The 21,991-nt window shown below is 41.8% G+C and overlaps 1 protein-coding gene across 4 annotated transcripts; it reads left to right on the top strand.

Moving 5' to 3' along the window:
* Positions 1-131: 131 nt before the first annotated feature.
* On the top strand, positions 132-21,152 carry LOC136427853 (dimethylglycine dehydrogenase, mitochondrial-like). 4 transcript variants are annotated; one of them, XM_066417045.1, is made up of 17 exons: positions 132-227; positions 486-703; positions 4,700-4,868; positions 5,527-5,625; positions 6,207-6,371; positions 6,851-7,055; positions 8,625-8,873; positions 9,425-9,629; positions 10,426-10,524; positions 11,013-11,191; positions 12,412-12,629; positions 13,017-13,147; positions 13,895-14,112; positions 16,382-16,539; positions 17,129-17,188; positions 18,058-18,198; positions 19,014-21,152. In XM_066417045.1, the coding sequence occupies exons 2-17, from the start codon at positions 564-566 to the stop codon at positions 19,245-19,247; spliced, it is 2,670 nt and encodes an 889-aa protein (XP_066273142.1). In that variant the 5' UTR covers positions 132-227; positions 486-563; the 3' UTR covers positions 19,248-21,152. The 4 variants fall into 4 exon arrangements, with proteins under 4 accessions (XP_066273142.1, XP_066273143.1, XP_066273141.1 ...); XM_066417046.1 differs by lacking the exon at positions 132-227 and adding an exon at positions 228-245; XM_066417044.1 differs by lacking the exon at positions 132-227 and adding an exon at positions 252-367.
* Positions 21,153-21,991: the final 839 nt, after the last annotated feature.

Below are 21,991 nucleotides of genomic sequence, written 5' to 3'. Positions count from 1 at the left end.
TATATTCTATACTATATGAGTCATATGCATTACATTATGTAATATCTTATATAATTTTGCGTTCCTTTTTACGGAATAGAAGACTCCATCTGGTTAATTTCATATTGTTGTATGGGTGCGTACACCAAATGAAATATCGTCAACAACCCCGCGTGTTTTATCAGGCTCGACAAAAACACCGCACAGGGTGGGGGCTGGCCGGCTCGAACCGGCGGGAACCAGACAAGGTCGGTTTGCGCCAGGAGGTTGGATTACGGTGGAGTTATTTTGAAAATCAGCGAGGTCAGCTGTTGCTTTTCAAGATCTGCCCCCTGTGCAATATAGCCTCGGGAACTTGAGAAAATACGAGAAACTTGTATATGCTCAGGTATCGTCTCAAAGTTATATGCAAGCTAGATGTATTTGCATTTCCTAACAGTTAACTGTGATCACCTTCTTGTATAAGAAAGCCTCAGATATATTTGATTTATTTTGTGCAACTGCAGTCAGATCGAAGTACACAGATCAATATCTGTGACAAGAAAAACAACTAGCTGAACCCAAGTAGCCTTGCCCCATTCAAGATGGCCAGCGCAATCATGCTGAAGGGACTGGGCCTGGCGGCGGCGGCAGCGAGGGGAGGACCCCGCTTGCAAAGTTTGTTCGCCGCCTGCAAGCTGCACACGACTTCTTCAAGTTCAAGCACAGCGAACTCAGAAGACAGGTGAGTTCTCGTTGGACAGCTCGTGTTTTGTTCAAATTGGAAGAGATCGATCGCAACGCAGAAGCAGCTTCACAGTGTGTTGTTTATGTCGTGGGGCCTTAAATGTTGTTAGTCTCTACCAGACTTCATAGGGCACCAGTCTCTACGGGTCGGCTTAGGGATGTTCTACTGGGCCCAGTCTGCTGAACATTGGCCTGTTTAAATTTTTGTTAGCCTGTCCTTTTAGCTGGCATGTCGAGTTATCGCCGACCGTAGAACTGATAAAGCCAAGCCCGTAAAACATCCCCCAGTGCGCGCTAATCTGCCTGGCATGGGCGGGCAGGCATCCGCCTCACAGCACCGTAAAGGTACAGGGGAACTCACGATGGCTATAGTTTGCTGGAAAAGTAGTAGAAGTTGGGCAGATAGACTAAAAAACATGCCAGAGGAGTTAGCCGGCCATGGGGCGGTAGGAGTACAACTGTTACAAGCTTGCTCTCTGATCTGCCTACCATGTATACACCTGACACGGGAATACACTTATAAAGTGAAATTTGGAAATACATAAAGTTTTGATGAGTAAACATGGTAGATTGCCATATTTTGGTGCCAAATAATGAATTTATGTATGGCTCCAGGAACAAGAAATCACTACAAAATGTTAGCCTCCGTTGCAGTCCTTCCCACAGCGATTTTTTTTCAATTTTTTTTTGGGGGGGGGGGGGGGGGCGTGTATCTGCTTGGGATCCCGTATCCGCCGTGCCCCTATGTCCGCCGTGCCCCTGTGTCCGCTGTTGGGGACACGGGCACGGCGGATACGGGATCCCAAGCAGATATGCGACCCCCCCCCACAAAAAAAAATTGCTGTAGGAAGGACTGCAACGGAGGCTAAGAAATTGTTACTGGGAGATCAGGGGGGGATCGGCGATGGTGATCCCAGCTGCAGTGATTCTGGGAGGAAGTATTCTCCTTCAGAGTCGCAGAAAGGTGCATTCACAACAATAAAGATAAAAATGCCTAAAAAGACGTTAAAAACAAGCCGGAGTGAAACCTCTGCTTGGGGAGTAGTGAAGTTAGCCTGGATGCCATCCTATTTCTACCGGGACTCCGAGTCCTACATTCGCTATTTTTTTAGGGTAGGAATAGGATGGCACCCAGGCTATAAGTGAAGTAAAGTGTCACCTGACAAAAAGAATTCCTCTGAACTGGTCTCAGCTGGTTCCCAAAGCAAAAATGAAATCCAGCCACATTATGTAAATAGTAAGCCACTCCTGTTATCTGGCTGCCAAAATTCTGTAATTACTGACATTTTTGCAGTGGTTATGTTTTCACGGCGACAGCTTCGCAGCGAACTTAAACTCAGGTCTTTTGCATCACTGTACAGTATGAGACTATAGCACTAACGCACACTTTAAAATCACCATGAACTTAAAACTACAGAGAATACTACATTTTCTTACTACTTGCAAAATTAAATCACAACTAGAATGGCAACATTTTCAGGAAAATGCAGGATATTCCCCTCCCATTACCTACACCTCAAATATGACATCCTTAGCATTGACTGTAAGGGTATTATGCGCGGCGATCCCATCACAATTTATGGTCAGGTGTATTCACCTTTCCTAAAGGTACCTACAACACAAATATGACATCTGTAGCTTTTACGGCAAGGAAAATTCAAGTTTATGCATAAATTATGCAAACGAGGCCCTCATTAACATAATTCATGGCCAGATTTTCTGAACTTTCCTTATGGTACCTACATCTCAGATATGACATCCGTAGCTTTTACAGTAAGGAAAATACAAGTTTATCCATAAATTATGCAAATGAGGTCCTCATTAGCATAATTCATGGCCAGGTGTGTTCACCTTTCCTAAAAGCACCTACATCTCAAGTATGACATCTGCAGCTTTTACGGTAAGGGAAATACAAGTTTATGCATAAATTATGCAAATGAGCTCCTCATTAGCATAATTCATGGCCAGGTGTGTTCACCTTTCCTAAAAGTACCTATATCTCAAGTAAGACATCTGCAGCTTTTACGGTAAGGGAAAAACAAGTTTAAGCATAAATTATGCAAATGAGGTCCTCATTAGCATAATTCATCTCCAGGTATATTCACCTTTCTTAAGGTACCTACATCTTGAAGATGACATCCGCAGCTTTTACGGTAAGGGAAATACAAGTTTATGCATAAATTATGCAAATGAGGTACTCATTAGTATAATTCATGGCCAGGTGTGTTCACCTTTCCTAAAGGTACCTACATGTCAAATATGACATCCGCAGCTTTTACGGTAAGGGAAATACAAGTTTATGCATAAATTATGCAAATGAGGTCCTCATTAGTATAATTCATGGCCAGGTGTGTTCACCTTTCCTAAAGGTACCTACATCTCAAATATGACATCTGCAGATTTTACGGTAAGGGAAATACAAGTTCCTGCATAAATTATGCAAATGACGTCCTCATTAGCATAATTCATGTCCAGGTATATTCACCTTTCCTAAAGGTACCTACATCTCAAAGATGACATCCGCAGCTTTTACGGTAAGGGAAATACAAGTTTATGCATATATTATGCAAATGAGGTCCTCATTAGCATAATTTATGGCCAGGTGTGTTAACCTTTCCTAAAGGTACCTACATCTCAAATATGACATCTGCAGCTTTTACGGTAATGGAAATACAAGTTTCTGCATAAATTATGCAAATGAGGTCCTCATTAGCATAATTCATTGTCAGGTGTGTTCACCTTTCCTATAGGTACCTACATCTCAAATATAACATCCGTACCATGTAACATAAGGTACATAATATAACTTTCTGCAATACCATTAGTAGAGCTACCACCGCACATCTACTTGGTTTTTGGCAGAAGAAGAAGAAGAAGAAGAAGAAGAAGAAAGAAGAAGAAGAACAGGCAAGCAAAAACAGTATATCCCCCTTCCCACTGGAAGGGGAATATAATGAACTCAAAGGCATATACAGTATGATTGTCATGATAGGTGTCACCCCCGACACCAGATAATGGTATGACCCAGAATGACCCAGAACCCAGGGGGCATAGAGGGCTTGGGCTGGGAAAGGTCTGGGATCAGTTACACAGGGAGTTGACCAGAGAATAGGCCCCAAGGAGGGTGCTTGTGCGACTAGTGGAATAAATGTAGTTTGCGGAGACCTAATTTCGTATCGCCTGATGTGTTAAAGAACCTTCGATTCATTAGAATCGTCACAATGATATATAAATCTTCATTGATCTATTTATTTATTCATTCATTCATCCATCCATCCACTCTTTTTCTCCTGAATTAGTAACCAGTTCATATATGATTACAAATTATATGAGGGCAGCTTCTGGTCTCTGTACCAGATGTCAGGTCAGGGTCAGTGGTGTTAAACGTGCTCTTCTGCAATTAAGTCTTGCTTTATATAATTGTATGATTTCACACTGGAGTTTTCCAGTTTTTACCACCAAACAATGCCTTGCACACAGACTATCTTGATGAAACCTGTTAGACAGCTGTAATGATTTACGCTGGATTTGTGTAATTGGGTGTTCATAAATCCAACAAAGCCTTCAACATCAAAAGCTGTTGTTTGGCTGCCAATGATAAGTTCTGTAAATCTTGAAATTTTCACAGTGGTTTTGTTTTTGTGTTTATTGTGGTGACCTCTCCACTGCGATTATTAATCATGACATTTTGAGCATTACCACACGTATAACCTGTCAACTTAAAAGTTAAAATGTCACCGAACCCTGGAGTCCTTCTCCTCCTGCCACAAAATTGAACTAACTGTATTGAGCTGAAAATGTTTTCTAGACTTCCCGCTAAATTGCAAAACCAGATAACCATAATCTTTTCCCCGAAATTAGAATGAACTGTCCTGATATGCATCTTGTACTGTTCAGTGCAAACCCGGTGTGTTATGCCACCATGAGGCAGTTTACCGGGTATGCAATACAAACAAACAAATAAACATGATTTTCTATATTTCAAATTTCCCAGGGCAAGTTCGGGTCCACTTGGGAAGCGTCTGAAGGACCAGGCAGAGACAGTGATCATCGGTGGAGGATGTGTGGGGACCAGTCTCGCCTATCACCTGGCCAAGGCAGGTCAGAAGGACGTTGTACTGCTGGAGAAGACAGAGCTGACCGCTGGGTCAACATGGCACGCTGTAAGTCATACATGTTCGTTCAGACCCTTGTAATGCCTAGTGGCACATGGGCAAGCAAGGTTCCTTTCTGTTTCTGTAGCAGGGTATATATAGGGAGTGGTTGCTAGCACTGCATGCAGAGAGCCACATGTCTTGAGCATGTTAAAGAACCCACCACACTTATCGATAAGAGTAGTAGTCCATCCCGGAGTGAGTGGATCAAATAAATCTTTCAAGGCTACGTAATCACTGCACAGTTCTAAGACATTGCGGAGTATTAAAGTCTTTTATTAGCCCAAAATGATCCCTGTACATTCAAACCACTCAAGGGACTGAGGAAAATTGGTATCTGAGGATAACAAAAGGTTGCTCAGGACAGGGTGGGGTTATCTAATGTAGAAATAGATGGGACTGTTTCAATTTGGCTTGTGTTGGAGGTGGTTGCGTGCACCAGATGGTTGCCCTAGTCTCTACCAAACTAACTACACCGGCTATAGGGAGAATATTTGCCAGGGTTTCATTGGAAGGCAAGATGTGATCTTCACCATGGACTGACTCCACTTGCTAATTATTCCCTTTTCTGCCGAATTCTACGATTCATATGCCCGTAAGAGGGCCTGGTGGAGGCTTATAATGGTTGCCTGGCCAGGTTTGACTGAATTGTTTCTCTTCTTTCAAGGCTGGCCTGACAGCACTGTACCATCCTGGAATCAATGTCAAGAACCTGCACTACTACAGCATCTGGCTCTTCAATGAGCTGGAGAAGGAGACAGGGCAGGTGAGATGGGGCTGTTGTTACCTCCATGAAAAATGGAGGTATTGTTTTGGGGGTGTCTGTGTGCGTGTGTGTGTGTGTCTGTGTGTGTGGGGGGGTCTCTGGATATTTGTGCTCAGCATAACTTAAGAACCTTTGGATGCAATGATTGCAATTATACATTTTGCCCTTGACCACTACCCCCTCTTGGTGTGTGATCTTGGTACTGCAGCAGAACTTCCAGTTTTTGTATCTTTTTTTTCTAGACATGCTATGGTCTTAATTTTTATGGTGTTGAAGTTGTGTGAGATAGGCAAGGGGACATTTCGTTGCCTCCGTGAAATACATGTTCGCTCACCTCTTAGACTGGGGTATTGGGGTTGATTGTGTATTCGCAGCCATAACTCAAGATCCCTTGTCGTGTGCTAGTACTGGCGGGATGATGCACATTCATTTGGGTACTGTACTGTAGCTGCAGTATTTGTGGTTCTGTGATATGAAACACAATAGGAGAGCCCAAGAAAAACAGTGAATGACAAAACAAAAAGAAGGACTATCTTTAGACCTGTGGAATGAACTCCAAGTAACTGAAAAGTTTTCTCCAGAATGTAGGATTCCATTCACCGGGCAGCATCAGGATTGCCTCCACTCCTGAGCGGGTGGACGAGTTTCGGTATCAGATGCAACGCCAGGGATGGAACAAGGCGCCACAGTGGCTGCTGACGCCAGAGGAAGTACACGAGATGCACCCTCTACTCAACAAGGACAAGGTAGACAGGGAATGGATACCAGGGTTTGAAATACTAGTAGTAGTACTGGGTGCATGTGCACCCAAAATCAGAGCTGTGCACCTAATTTTTGACTGTGGGTGCACCACTGCACCTGGGTATTTTTAAAGGTTATAAACTCAAGGTACAATTCATAGTTTGTGGTTGTAATAACCTGCTGATTGACAAATCTTACTATGAAAAGTAGTGGATTCTACTTGAAACGTACTTCTAGATCTGACTGTTTCCAAAATCATATCCAGTTGCTTTGTCGACATTTCTGTTACAAAAAAGTATTCCCCAGCTACCTTTACTTGGGCCCTGAATAACTTACAAGGTGACAGCAAAGATGTGGTCTCAAACTTGATCAGATATACATGTAGATAAGCCAAGTGAAGCCATTCATGGACCTTCATACTGTCTTTAAACTTACAATTGAAATAAACTGGCAAGTCATTTGTTTATAATGCTTTGTTTTGCAGGTTTTGATGGGCCTCTACAACCCAGGGGACGGTCATATCGACCCCTACTCTCTCACCCAGGCCTACGCCATCGGTGCTCGTATGTACGGGGCGGACATCTACCAGAAGACCATGGTGACAGGCCTGGGGATGCGCGGTGATGGCAGCTGGAATGTGGACACACCGTACGGCACTATCCACGCACAGAGAGTGGTCAATGCTGCAGGTAAGGTCTAATCTGATTAGTGCTGTGTACATTGTACCTAAACTCAGGTTCAGGTCCGGATTCAGGTTCAGACGTCTGGACTCATAAGTCCCGACCTGAACCCATGGCATATATGTGGTAGAAATGCTTTTTTTTTCAGTTACATATAAAACTGCATGTTGGCATAAATTTTACATGCAATTTGAAAAATATACATGTAAACGTATATAATGTAGTAAACACAGGTTCAGCAATAAACACAAAACAGCACTGTGTTTGTCTTTTTCTTGCCCAAATTTCACGATCTTTGGAACTCGGTTTAAGATGGTTTGGAACAAAACGGGAATATAAGCGAGAGATATTTTTTGCAAACCCTTTGTTTCCAGACATTAAGGTTATTTTGGACTTAACGTTTTTACAAGATCAGTTCAGGTTGGGTGTTTAGGTAGTACTACACAGCCCTTAGATCTGATCGGGTTACTTTTTGTTTGTTTGTTTGTGGTACATACCCGGAAAACCATGTCATGGCATAACATACCAGGTTTATATACCCGGGAAGATTTTATTTGATCAACACACATCAATAAATGTGATGGGTTCTTTCATGTATTCGAGGTGAGGCTCTCCTCAAATGCGGGACCTCCATTTAAAGTCCTCTCCGTGGGACGTCCCTAGCCGAAGCTAGATACTCATTTACACCTACGTCGAGTGAGGAAATTGGTGTCAAGTGCCTTTCCCACCGGCACGACGTCGGTGGCATGTCAGGGGATTTGAACCCAGGACCTCTGGGTTTGTTTTGAGCCAAACATGCTAACTGTTACGCCAACACGATGCAAATTGTTGTTATGTCCGGGACTAATAGCCTTGGGGCCCAGTCAGAAACCAGTTTTACCCCAGAGAGCTGCAGCCTTTGTATTTGACTTTTGATGACTATGTTTTGGCAAAGTGGAATGTCACAAAACAAGGCAGGGGAACGCCCTATATTTGCCACGGTGTGACTTTCAATGCACCTATTGTCTACCTTCCTGAAAAACACCTGGTGACCTTTGATGGCCAGATCCTAACATTAATTTTTTTTGACATGTGACAACATGTTATCAATGACATCTGCAGGTACACAATGATCTTGGCGTGTTATGCGAAGGGAAATCTTGCATCTTCAAAAGAAGGAGATCATATGCTACAATGCTTGAATTGTGGTTTTAAGTACAGAGGAATGTCTAACTAGCCATAAAACTATTGAATCAAATTAGCAGGTGATAAATGTCTACAACAATTGAAAACTTGCATAAAATCTTTAGAAAAATAATTGTGACTTAGGCCCACTTTAGACTGACAACGGTATATGGTCGTCAGACTATCGTTGTGAGCAACGATTCTCTTTAGACACACGGTCAGAAAATATCACGAGACACCTTGAGGTGCACGTGTGACCAGTGACCTCTTGCAAGCGACTATTTGGATCTTCTTTAGATGGCCAAAAAATATTGTCGCTGGAGACGTCTTGGTGATAACAGTTGCACGACAATTAAACTGCCGTCAGTCTAAAGAGGGTCTTATGATAACTGTGTTGTCATCTTTCACCCTCAGGTTTCTGGTCGCACGAGTTAGGTCTCATGACTGGGTTTGAGTTGCCACTAATCCCAGTCCACCACCAGTACGTCATCACCGGCCCCGTACCGGAGCTCAAGTCACGCACGCAGGAAATTCCCGTCATACGCGACCTGGAGGGGTCGTACTACCTGCGACAGGAGAGGGACGGGATCCTGATTGGTCCCTACGAGAAGGAGGACAAGATGGAGCTGCAGGACCATTGGATCAAGGACGGGGTCCCTCCAGGTATCAATGGTTTATTTGATCAAAGATGAAAAGTGTCCCACAGTGGCAGACAATTGGCTGAATTGGCTGAATTGTTGCCTGGACATCACAATGCTTTTATATCGTATCATAGTGCATGATGACATTAGTAGTTAAGATGGTATATATACAGTGCAATATTATATATGAAAATGCAAAAATATCCGCATTAACATCATTGTTATTCAAAGGAAATATTGACTTAAATTGCTAGTACATTGCTAGTATCCCTAAAAATGGTAGTACTGCTAAAATGTTTTGAATGCTGTATAAGGCAGTGATGTATTTTCTCATATTTGCTTTTATTGTTAAATCTTATGGTGTTGAGCCTGAAAATGGCAACTGAAAAATAACACTACAGAGCTAGTAGCAATGTGACCGTCTTATTCAACAATTGGTACCTGGTTGTCTTTAGTATTGTATATTGAATTTGTGAAAAGGAATTACATCTTGCAACACATTGCCGCTTCTGTCAGACTGAACCACTTCAGTCATGACTTTTTGACTGTTTTTGTACGGGGTCTCTCACACAGGTTTTGGAAAAGAGTTATTCGAGTCAAATCTCGACCGCATCTCGGACAACTTGGAGGCTGCAATGGAGATGGTTCCCGTGTTCCGTGACGCCGAAATCTCGCGCATTGTCTGTGGACCAATCATGTACACCCCCGACATCCTACCGCTGATGGGGCCTTACAGGGCACAGGGGGCGCAGAACTACTGGATGGCCGCTGGGTTTGGGTAAGCACTGGTTAGGTGTGGACTGAAGGTTCGAATCCAAGCCTTGCTCATCCAATTTTAAATTGGCAATATTGTACACTGTATACACTGACTGTGTTGACTGTAGACTATGTGCTTAGTAAAAGGATCACAGGAATTTTCCCAGAATATCTATCCTGTAACGTTACTCATGACAGTGTAAATATATGTGTCTATCTTTCTAGATATGACCAGTGGAAAGGTAATAAGCTCTATATGAACCTCATGATAGAGTATTAGCTAGCTGGATCAGAAAGCTTTTTCAGTTCCTTTCCTTTCTTTTAAATATTGTGATCATCATGTAGGAGCTTTTGTAACGATTTTTAACCTTCAGTGTATATTATACATAAAATCGCTGATCACAAAAGAGTTCGATGACCCCTTCCCAACTTTGTTGACAAGACCAGCTGCGAACTTAATTTGTTGACAAGGCCATCTTATAATTCTTATTCATATACTTATACATAGGTTAATCATTTTGTATCCAATTGTTTGTTGTTTGCATGTATAGTTGTAGAATACCTAATACGAAAGTCACTGTACTTTTATTGTATTGTAAAGATTGTCCTTTAATTTTCCTTCATGCTAATTTTTGGTCTTGCAGGTAATTAGCAGAAAATGATGCTTTTTTGTGTCAAGGATTTTTTGTTTGCTTCTGAAGAATGTAATGATTATACAGAAGAATGTGACGGTAACAATGTACTGATTCAGAAGATTTTCTGTGTCAGTGATTTCACCCCAGGTGTAAGTTGTCCTTGTGTTGTGTTGTTGTACACAGGTATGGAGTGATCCACAGTGGGGGTGCAGGCAAGTACCTGACTGACTGGATCCTGAATGGGGAGCCACCTTATGATCTCATAGAACTCGATCCCAACAGGTAAACAATTTGCTGTCAGTCACCAAGAGTTAAAAATCTAGAGAGATCATTGACACAAACCTTACGATCTCATAGAAGCCTTATGATCTAGAACTGGATTCCAACAGGTAAACATCAGTCACCAAGAGTTAAAAACCTAGAGAGATCATGGACACAAACCTGAACCAAGTAAAACCCAGCACCTAGAGACCATGTCTAGTCGAATAATAGTTGTTACACAAGGACAGCCCAATCCTCTTCTTCCTGATCTGCCTTTTACCTCCCAAATCCAAGCCAGGTACCCATTTTTAAACCTGGGTGGAGTGAGAAAAGTTGTGTTAAGTGCCTTTCCCAAGGGCACAACATCAGTGGCATGTCAGGGAATTCAAACCCAGGACCTCTGGGTTCTGGGCCAAACACCCTAACCATTGCGCTAACTCGATGCCACATCTGTTCAACTTGATGAACTGAATGGAATATTTTGTGCTCATGAATGACTGTTCCTGTAGGTATGGGGAGACATGGTGTGACAGACAGTATGTGGCTACTAAGGCCAGGGAGTCCTACGGGTACAACAACGTCGTGGGGTACCCTAAGGAGGAGAGGTTTGCCGGCCGCCCCACAGCCAGGGTCAGCGGCATCTACCAAACCCTGCTGGACAAGGGTGCCGACATGGGCTTCCACTCAGGTGAGGGGTAAACACAAGTACACAAGGTGTTGAAGGTACTGTATTTGTTAAAAGGGGCGCCAGTTATGGACACAATCGATGACTCCAGTCAGTAGAATTTGCGATCAACGCATAGAGCACTTTAGATGCGTAAGCACGACAATGGAACTGAATGGAACAAAGATGACAGCTCACAAGATGGCCAACCACGCAATGATCTCTTAGTCTTACATTATGAGATCGTGACCATCAGGTCAACTAAAATGTAAATAGTGGCGGAGAGGTTATCATATGGCTGCCTGAAATCCACTATCGGTGGCTTTTTACCTTTTGATGTACCGTGAGCTACAAGTGGGCTGATATGGCTCCCACTGATCCGGTGAGAGACAGAGCAGGGAGGCCTGTGGGGAAGCTGTGCAAAGCTGACTTTTGAAAACTTAAAGGCAATTTTTTAAAGTCAGCTGCAGGTACTTTTTCCTTGCTGTTTATGTTACCTTTTTTCTTTGATGATGATTTTTTCTTTTGAGTCTTACATGGAAATATAGAGTTGTTTCCTATTTGCCCCTGAAATGGATCGTCTATTGACAAGGCCACATGATTATACAATTTTTAGGACTTATTTGAACCAGTATACATCCATTTCTGAGTTAAGATTTTTTTAAAGTCTAAATAGTATTTGACAAATCACCAGATCGATTATGTCCGATTTTATTAGTTTGTGAAGTTGTGTGCACGTAAAATAAGTATTGCATAATGTCAATTCTTCCAGAAAAGAAGAAGTCAAACCCAAAAAGCTAACATTGTATTCCTTAGACTAACAGTTCTTTATAATAGAATAGTCCCTTGTTCCACTTGTCAGCATTAGATATTGTTATCTTGCACTATCTGTAAATAGTGTAATACTGGTAATCAGTTATAGCCTGCATGTTTGACCCACTTGGATCTGGTACAAACTGGTATTCTTCTTGTTTGACCCACTTGGATCTGGTAAAAACAGGTAATTTGCTTGTTTTACCCACTTGGATCTGGTACAAACTGGTATTCTGCTCATCTATCTATGTCTGGTACAAAGTCTAGAGACCTCAGAGATAACATTGATAAGACAGAGAAAAGTTATTTGACTCTAAGAACTTTTCCTATGCCATCTTCACAGAAAAGCTATGATCCATTATATAAAAGTGGTTTGCTTATTGTCATAAGGATGAGCAAGTCCTTAAAATTTGTTTGCCTTTGATTTTAAGGTTGGGAGCAGCCCAGCTGGTTTGCTGAAGAAGGCGACACACACGGATACCACCCCAGCTTCAGACGCACAAACTGGTTCCATCCGGTCGGCAGGGAGTGTGAACTGGTGCTATCCAGGGCTGGGGTCATCGACCTGACACCGTTCGGAAAGTTTGAGATCAAAGGTCCCGATTCAGTAAAGTTTCTGGACTACCTGTGTGCAAACAATGTACCAAAGGTAGGACATGGGGTTTAGTGTATTCTTGATAATATGGCAAAGCTATAAAGACTACATTGGGTGTACTGTACTTTGTATTGTAAGATTTTGATAGACAGTAATTGTTTTTTTTTTGCTCACTGCAGTTTGCCTTAATAAAGTATAAAATAAGATAATGCTGTTTTCTAGTAATGACATATTATTAAGATTTTTCATTTTGTTAGGCTAGCTGTATGACCGCAAGGACTTGAATTCTTGGTGAATTGTGTTAACACATCAGTATGGCAGTATTGTTTTCTATTTTTCATTAAGAGTAGTGTATTTCCATGTCTTGGTAGAGGATGTAAAAAAAAGATTAGAAGGATGAAGATTGGCCGTGTTACATGTATTTTACCTTTTGATGTCCAGACTGGGAAGACATGCATCAGTCACATGTTGACTCCCAGAGGACGGGTGTACGCGGAGTTGACCATCTCCAGACTAGGAGAGGATCACTTCTTTGCCATCACGGGGTCTGGATCAGAGTTTCACGATCTCAGGTGAGTACAGTGTTGGATCTGAGATCAGGTCAGTAAAGGGTTAAGCCCCTATCTCACTGGACCCGCGGCACGTTGGCACCCTCACTGCATTCTAAACTGGATTTGTGTTACCCTTGACATTACAATGGGAATATCATGCAAAACGTTGAAGTATGATTAAAAAGACTGTCACAACAAAACACACAAAGCGTAAAAAGATTCAAAGAATAAAGAATAATGAATAAAAAAGATTCATTTTTTATCGATGGAATATATTTAGCACGCTGTCAAATCGCTTGGTTGCAGCAAGGTTGCCAACGTGCCGCGGGTCCAGTGAGATCTGAGCTTCAAGATCTGAGATCTATGACTTTAGGTTCGTACTGTGTACAGTATACAATATGCTAGTGTTGTGTTTTTGAATATTGTGCTGTGGTATGTTGTAGTGGTTGACAATCCCACTCCTGAAACATATTTAAGCTAATGGTTTAGTTAGGCTATGCTCTTAAAATTCCTTTATCTGTCCTTGTACGCAAGGAGACTAGTGATCTCGGCTCCACAACACAGCACAATGCAATTTGAAGTTTCAAGCTTTAGTATCAAATCAATAACATGCCAAACAAAACTGGGATCATCATAAAAAGTCTATATGGTTTGTGAAACTCAAAAAACAGTTGTAGCTCTTTTTATGATTGATAATTTAATCCATTTTTGTTGTCATTAAAAGATGTAATTCAGTAGCTTTCATATAGCATACTCTTAACACTCTAGGTGGATGGAGGACCATGCACTAAAGGGAGGCTATGACGTCACCATCTCTAACATCACGGACGAGGTCGCTTGTCTGGGCATCGCTGGTCCGCGTTCCAGAGATGTGCTGGAGAAGCTGACCTCAGGTGACCTGAGCGAGGAAGGGTTCAAGTTCCTGGCTGTCCATGACATCAGTCTGGGCGGAGTCGATGTCAGAGCCATCAGGATATCTTACACTGGTAAGTTCTTGTAAATAGCACAGTTACTGATAATGTGTAAACTTTAAGTACAGTCAAACCTGTATTAGCGGTCACCTTTGCATAGCGGCCACCTGCCCATAGTGGTCACTTTTTGTCGGTCCCTTGGATTTTTCCCATTGACATAAGCATTAAGAATTAGGCTATAGCGGCCACCTGTCCAACGCGGTCGCGGCCAGACGATTTTCGGTCCCGCGAGTACAGTAACACTGCCGATAACGGCCAATGTGCGCCGGTGGAAGCCGCATCGCCACCGCACGCCGGGTTCAAAATCTTCATTTTCTAATGCAGTTATCAAGTTTATGTGAACTCAACTTGACAGGATAATAATAAAGAAAACAAGAATGTTTTATCTTCGTTAGATTATCCATGGTTTGACGCGCGCGAAGTCAAGTATTTCTTCACATGGCTTGCGTTTGTACATCGTAGAATATTTGACTATTTCTGTGCATTTGGATTGGACAAAGATGACGGTAGTTTTTGGAAAATACAACCCGCACATGTATCTGATGCGCTAAGTTGGCGAATTATTTCAATGTCGGCCCAATATTTCCGTTTTCCCCGGGAATTCATCCGAAAATGTGCCTAAACACGAATTTCAATATGGCGGAGCAGCATAAAGGTCATCGGACGACACCACTGTTGCGGAGGTATAGTGTGTTAAATTAATTTTGCTGCAAACTATCACTGAGGATAATTACTGAACCAAAAGCTTCAAACTAAATATGGATAACATTACTATCTTGTAAAATTTGGGCTGTTGCAATTTTCTGAAAAGAAAAAAGCCCTCAAAAGAGCGACCTTCCTCTCATTACCCTATTAGCATAATGGTAGAAGCTGATCATGACAAGTAAACAACAACAGATTAGGAAAATTGTCGCCACGATTTTATGTTTAAAAACGGTCGAAAACGAACAGTAAGTGGCAACTGAGCAACATATATTTTGTTCTATACTAACTAGGGGGCATTTTGCTGCGAAGAACTTTGTTTCATATGATTAAAACTCGTTGGTGACGCGGTTGCCGGCAGCGAAGCAGTCGCGAAGGATCAAGAGTTGAGTATGGCGATGCTGGTCTGTTCAGACATGAAGCTCGAGCAAACCATGGATTTTGGAGTTGGCAGATACAATAATTCTTTTTTCAAGCCCATAATAGAAGTAAAAGAACAACAATCGAATTTCTAAAATGTGACTTACCTATGTAATGTTTACATGTGTACTGTACGGTGAATAAATGTGCTCAGTCGGGGTACTGAAAACATGTGTCACTCGTGGTCAACATTTTCTCCATAGCGGCCACCTGTCCTTAGCGGCCAGTTTTGGCCAGTCCCTTGAGTGACCGCTATAGACAGGTTTGACTGTAACTTCATTCTTTTTCAATATTTGAGTCACGGAATGTATTATTGAATTAATAGATGAATCTATGATCCATGATACTCATAACACTTATAACCCTTTTCCCCCTAGTACAAATGTAAGTAGATAACTGAAGAAGTAGTAGTAGTACATTGTTATTAATAGTAGTACGTAGTATCCAGTAGTTGGAGGTTATACTGCTGCTTGGTCCCTAGCATGGGTGGGCAGCAGTCGGGTAGTCTTTGATTATGGAAAAAGTGGGACTTTTCGTCTTCCTCTGCTTTGGAAAAAAAGTCATACCCACTTGTCTCTAGATATAGCCAACACTAGCATTTGGGTAGTCTCTTCTTAACAACGTTATCACAGTCCATTGTCACATGTATGTTTCCTGTGCTTCAACCATGAACATACAGTTAGCCTTTTGGGTAATTGAACTTGCAAATACATTTCTTACTAAAATGCTATATATGTAAATGAGAAGCAAACTTAATATGTAAAGCCCCAGTTACACATAGCCGAACATGGCTCCTGACCACTAGCCACTCAAGGTTGATGGTTGGTCGAGAGCAGTCTGACTTGAGTTTTAGATTAATAGTCAAACTTGGCTCCCAAACACACCCTGCAGCTGACCGCTGCCAGCCTGTGTTGACCCACCAGCCATTCCAGGCCTCCTGTCCACTGCCAAATGTTTTGGACATTTCAAAACATTCAACTGGCGCAGCCAAACACCAGCCGACCTAGCTTCCAAACCACTCCCAACCATGATTGTGGGAAGGTCGGGAAGCCATGTTCGACTATGTGTAACAGTCTGAGAGCTTAATAATGCATGATGACCTGGTCGCTACACATTGTGTTTCATGCTGTATGGTCTAAAATGATTTCTGTGTGCGATTCAGGCGAGCTCGGCTGGGAGTTGTACCACGCCAGAGAGGACACAGCCCGGCTGTACGAGGCCCTGATGTCGGCAGGACAGGAGTTCGGGCTGGGGGACTTCGGCACCCACGCCATGGGCTCCCTCAGGCTGGAGAAGGGCTTCAGGGGGTGGGGGGCTGAGGTGAGAGCGAGGATCATCATCATCATGATCATATTTCTTACTCTTTACGAGTTAACCTTTAGCACTCTGAAGAAGCCATTCGGCACCCAATTCCCCATTTGTTACAGTTAGGTAGCAGGAAGGTTAACCAATAGCGCTTGACGTATGTAGAGATGGGTGGTAGGATCAGTACGTTGGGGGATCACTTTGGTTCAGTCATCCTATCTATCAGCTGATGACACCATTAATGCCCTCTGTAACTGTGGTCCTCAGTTCCCTGTCATTCATGATCATACCAGATCTAAGGTCTCCATCTTTCATACAAGCTAAACAAGGAATGATTGTCACATCATTCTTAGTACAAAATGAAGTACATTGTACTTTCTGAGTAGAATTCACCCCAAACTTAATTTTTAGCTGTAGATACCTTAATACTTTGTGAGTAGGGTGATGTCTTGTAACAATATGTTGCAGTGTTCACTGTTTTTAAGCCCAGATCTGATGAGTATAGAATTGTTGTTTGATAAGATGATAGTTTCAGCTTTCATAAGGGGAAAAGAGAAATACTGGACCAGGTGTGTCATAAAAACGTCTTTCTTAATTTTTCCAGATGACAGTTGACAACAATCCGTTTGAAGCAGGCTTGGATTTCTTCATCAAACTCAACAAGGTAAACAAATCTTTCAAAGCTCTGTATGCATTGCCAAACCATTTTTTTTTTATTCTTTTGAATGCTGAATGGAAATAGCAACTGAAAAATAGCCAAAGACTGGAACTTTGTATCTACTGTACACACAGTTTCAGAGAGTGCAGATATTAGATATTCATCTTAACCTCTCAGGCTGCCATCTTCATACCAGTAATGATCAGAACTCTCAAACTGTTAAGTGGAAGTTTAAGAGGAACCACATTGATTGATCCCACTTTTGATCATTTTCTTATGTGCATCATTGATCAAACAGCTCACAGCTGCAGTACATTTTAAAGAGCAGTTAACTCTAGATCTAGAGGGGGTGTTATTTTCGAGTATTTAATAATTCTGGGAAGTGAAAAGTGTATACTACTTAACAACAGTACATATTAAAGTACCATCTAGTCCCACATGCATCAAAAAGCATTCAGTATTGTACTGAAATCCCCACGTACCCTCTAATTAAATTATAAACAGTCCGAGCCTATGGCGGAATACAATGTGTTCTTTGGTATTGTATCAAAAATTGGCCTTCTTGGTGTGCTTATCACCCCTCCTGTATCCCAAAAATATTCACGATGAAGGCAGTGTCTATATGTATACTAGGGAATGCATTGGTAGGGTACTCATAGGGTTAGTGAGTATCATATTGTTTCACAAAATGCACATTGCCTAATTCACCACAAGTGGAATGCTTCAAAAAGTTGGCAGATTTTGTCTTCATTGAATCAGATACATAATTTATTGGAAAACAACACTCCGTTCTGGAGTTTAGTGCTCCTTTAAGTTTAAGAGAGTTACCAGGTGCATATTCTGAGAAATAATGGAAAAATAATCTTGTCCTGCAGCCTGCAGACTTTATCGGTAAGCAGTCCCTGCAGCAGCTGCAGCAGGAGGGTCTGACCCGGAAGCTGGTGTGTCTGACTGTGGAGGTGGAGGAGAGCGGTCCTGATGCTGAGGGCAACGAGACCATCTGGCACGACGGGAAGGTCAGTATCCCCATCATCACCAGAGTTTTGTTGAGTTCAGTTGAATCAAAAACGTGAATACAACTGTGGCAAGTATAATAGACACCATCTGGCACGATGGGAAGGTGAGGAAAGTACATGTAACTGTATTACTGACCAGAGTGAAAGAATGGTAGAAGAACCGAACCAGCATGCCAGAAAGGCATGTCAAATACTTGTCAAGGCAGCATTGTACCGCTGCAATGGCCTAGTGGGTAGTGTACTCGCCTTACATGTGGGAGGCAGCGGTTTTGATCCCTGACCAAGCCATACCAAAGACTATACGTTTAAAATGATACATTCTGCTTCACTGCTAAGTACTACAGCACTCCAAGGGAAAGAGTATGAAAGTTGAACACACACCAATACCAGTGGACTAGCCCCTGCTGTAGTGATTGCACAACTGTGTGGCCCAAGGGCCTTGGAAACAGAGATGGGCACTGCCCTATTCACCATATGGTGATGGAAGGACTTAATGGCAGATTTTTAGAATATGACTTAAAGTGGACATTAAAGTGTGCGGCCTCACCAGCGTGGACCCGCTGGACAGAGCCGCCTGGAAGCGTGGTGTGAAGACTAGCTGACTGCTGCCCACCTGTGTCTGGGAACCTCGCAGCAGAATAATCAAATGCTGGATACTACCACTTGGTTTCAAGTAAGATGTTTGAAAAAATAGAGGAGAATGTGAATCAGCCAATGTAGGACTCACGACTATGAAATTAGAGTCATGAAATGTAAAGTACATTTTTTATTGAAAAGAGTTGATACAGATGGAACTAACCTTCTTACTTGTTCAGGTTGTTGGGAACACGACATCAGGAGCGTACGGCTACCAGATCCAGAAGTCCATAGCCTACGCCTACGTCCCACTACATCTTGCTGAGCCAGGTACCGTGGTGGAGGTGGAGTTGCTAGGCAGCCGCCGCCCGGCAACTGTGCAACAGGAGCCATTGGTCCAAACAGAACCAGTTCGGACAAGACTAGCCAGGAAAAGGGCAGCTGACACAGCAAGGGGGAAGATCCCAGCATGAGTGAATTGGACTGGATGCAATACTGACTCTTGGCCTGGTCCTAATGTATTCCAAACACTCACCTCTCCAATGTGTAATGGTTTGCTATTTGCTAAGGCCATTTTAAGGTGCTGACAGTGAACAAGGAAAAAAGTCTATTTTATGGTCTTAAAAAGTGTTGTTAATTCCTAACATGGGCTTCCAAAGACAGCAATTATGCTCAATTATGATTGTCATAATCATCATCATTATCCGCAAGGTAACACTTACTCAAGCAACTGTATAGATTTTTTTCCAATTACCTGGATGCTTAACCCAAGGAGGTTCCTATAACCTCCTTGCTTAACCTTCATTGATGCATCATCATATAATCATTCATCCTATGAAGGTGAACTATGGGTGTAAGTACTATCATACTAGAGGAAGCAATTTGGTGTAGCACAGCACACAATCACACCTGGCAAATATATATTCCAGTGGTGGTCCTACCATGGAAATTCTGTACATCATAGATTGTTACGGTGATTTGAGAGACATCTATTGTCATCACTTAATATACGCACAGAGGTCTTGATATTCTTTTTATCATCCAGATTCAGGCATTATTTTGCTTATTCCAAAAGAAAGGGCTATTTCCGAAGTTCTGATATACTGTAAAAGGGTAATTGTTTGCAGTGGTTTATGGTTTTTGTGATGATCCTTCACCATGAACTTGAAATCACAGTGTAAATGTCTTCTGCCTGCCTACCTCCTTGTTTAAACTGCAAAATCAAAACCACTGCAAACATGTTGCCTTCTACAATACTTATTATGTTTATTTAATATACATGTAGCAAGAAGAAGCAGATGAGTAATATTGAAAAAAAGCCAATAAATCAAAAATTTAATGTAATGCCAAACTTTTCACCTTATGAAACTGCCTTGTTGTGACAAAGAAAACACTGATGTTCAAAAGCAACTACTAGTTAAATTATGGTGTATTGTAGGTTGATTTTATACACATTTGAATCTGAACTTAAGGAAAATAAAGCTCAGATGAAAGACGTGACAGTAACAGATATTTTACTAGCATGTGAGCAGAACATATCTTCATAAGGGTGTGTTTAAATTTGCATATATAAGGATGATGTCCCACCTATAGTTTAAAAAAAACTTGTTTAAAAAAAATTATATGCAAAGGATGAAATTCAGAATCTGATGCAACCTTGACCAAACTTCTTATAATTGTATCCAAAAAGGTCCAAAGATCCTTTAGTGCTAGTGAGAAATCTAAACCCTGCAAACACAACTACTCAATCACGCCCCCTTGCGAGGTAAACTTGAAGTCTCTTGCTGTAGGTTCGGGGACGTGGTGATGTTTATAAACAGAGACATTTCAAAGTACAACACGTTCGTTTACAATGTAACCAAAACCAAACAAGGCTTGGGCACATTTCACTCTGTTTGGAAGTGCTTAACAGTTCAGTTTACCTTATGTCAGGATGTTTTTATACGTCTGATGAGCTGATACATACATACTACATAGCGGAATAATGATAATCACGCAAAACTTGTTAGCTAATATCTAAGGTATATCCAGCTGACACACAACGGATGTTATTGTCATTCCTCACATCTACTTGGAGACGATCATGACCGCAACCAAACGATTTTTAGACTGTCCTGTAGATTCTTCCCAGTAGTTCACAGATTGGGGGAATCTGGACATGTAATTCAAGTATTCCAATACCTCAGATATGATAGGGATGACAGCGATCGCTGTCTAGTGTAAAGAGGGCCTAAGGTGAAAAAGTACGTAATGATTATTTTGCTGATGGCATTTCATCATCATGTCATTCTGTTAGGACATCAGGCATTATACTTTCTGTGGCAGTGTCCTTATTAGTTATAACTTGTGTACCACAAATAAAATGCTTAATTGATGTATTTCATTGGAAGAGATCCATGTTATTATATCGTCTGTTATATAAGTCTGTTTCCGTATTTGCTGCTCTTCAGATATAAATTATATGACGGTCATGATACTCGATTTACGAGTGATTCCTATAAAGTATACAAGCAAAAACGCATTGATATCAGACAAGAGACCGCCAACTTTTAGTTATAGCACTCGGGATATTATAGCCCACTTCACGCGTTGGTTTAGAATTAGATACACCTACCAACGAAACACCAAGGTTTCCTGCATATGTCCCTATCAAACCCCCAAAAATACACCCTTAAAAAATACAGAGCAGCATATATTTTCTCATTTTGTACCTGCTTTGTACGATTTACAGTATGGCCGAAAACCTTTTTTTTTCTAAACGGACGAAAATTATTGTGCGCAGGTGTCATATGCTACTTTGACATGTCTTGTTTACTTCAACCGATGAAATTGAAGTTGAACTTACGCCTGGAGGCACACACTGAACTGTGACATTTGAACTTGCTACACGGACATGTACTTTGACACGTTATGTTTACTTCTGTGCTTTTGTTTACTTTTAGATAGTACAATGTTATCGGCAAGCTGCAAAGAAAGTCATATCGTCCGAGTTCCACCCACGGACCTAAGATACCTCAGCGATATGCCTCCTTCGGAAGTTAAAGAAGGCGTATCGAGGTACGGGTGATGAAAAATTCAAGATCAGGTTTTGTTTACACCCCCATTCCTTTAGTGTGACGACCGCTCTGTGACCTAGAACATTTGACAGCGCTAAACGAATTTCATATATACAAATTAATATTTCTATTCTTCGTGTGTTTTCTTCTCTTTTCAGTCA

Source organism: Branchiostoma lanceolatum, chromosome 2 (assembly GCF_035083965.1).
Source record: "Branchiostoma lanceolatum isolate klBraLanc5 chromosome 2, klBraLanc5.hap2, whole genome shotgun sequence".
Classification (NCBI taxonomy): Eukaryota; Metazoa; Chordata; class Leptocardii; order Amphioxiformes; family Branchiostomatidae; genus Branchiostoma; species Branchiostoma lanceolatum.
Note: the sequence above shows the minus strand (reverse complement) of the source record. Positions and strands in the feature narration are given on the sequence as shown.

Excerpts from the sequence above, each read along its gene's own strand:
- LOC136427853 (XM_066417045.1), top strand. The coding sequence starts at position 564 with ATGGCCAGCGCAATCATGCTGAAGGGACTGGGCCTGGCGGCGGCGGCA. Across the intron at positions 8,874-9,424 it reads CAAGGACGGGGTCCCTCCAG|GTTTTGGAAAAGAGTTATTC; the intron begins GTATCAATGGTT and ends TCTCTCACACAG. Across the intron at positions 9,630-10,425 it reads TGGATGGCCGCTGGGTTTGG|GTATGGAGTGATCCACAGTG; the intron begins GTAAGCACTGGT and ends TGTTGTACACAG.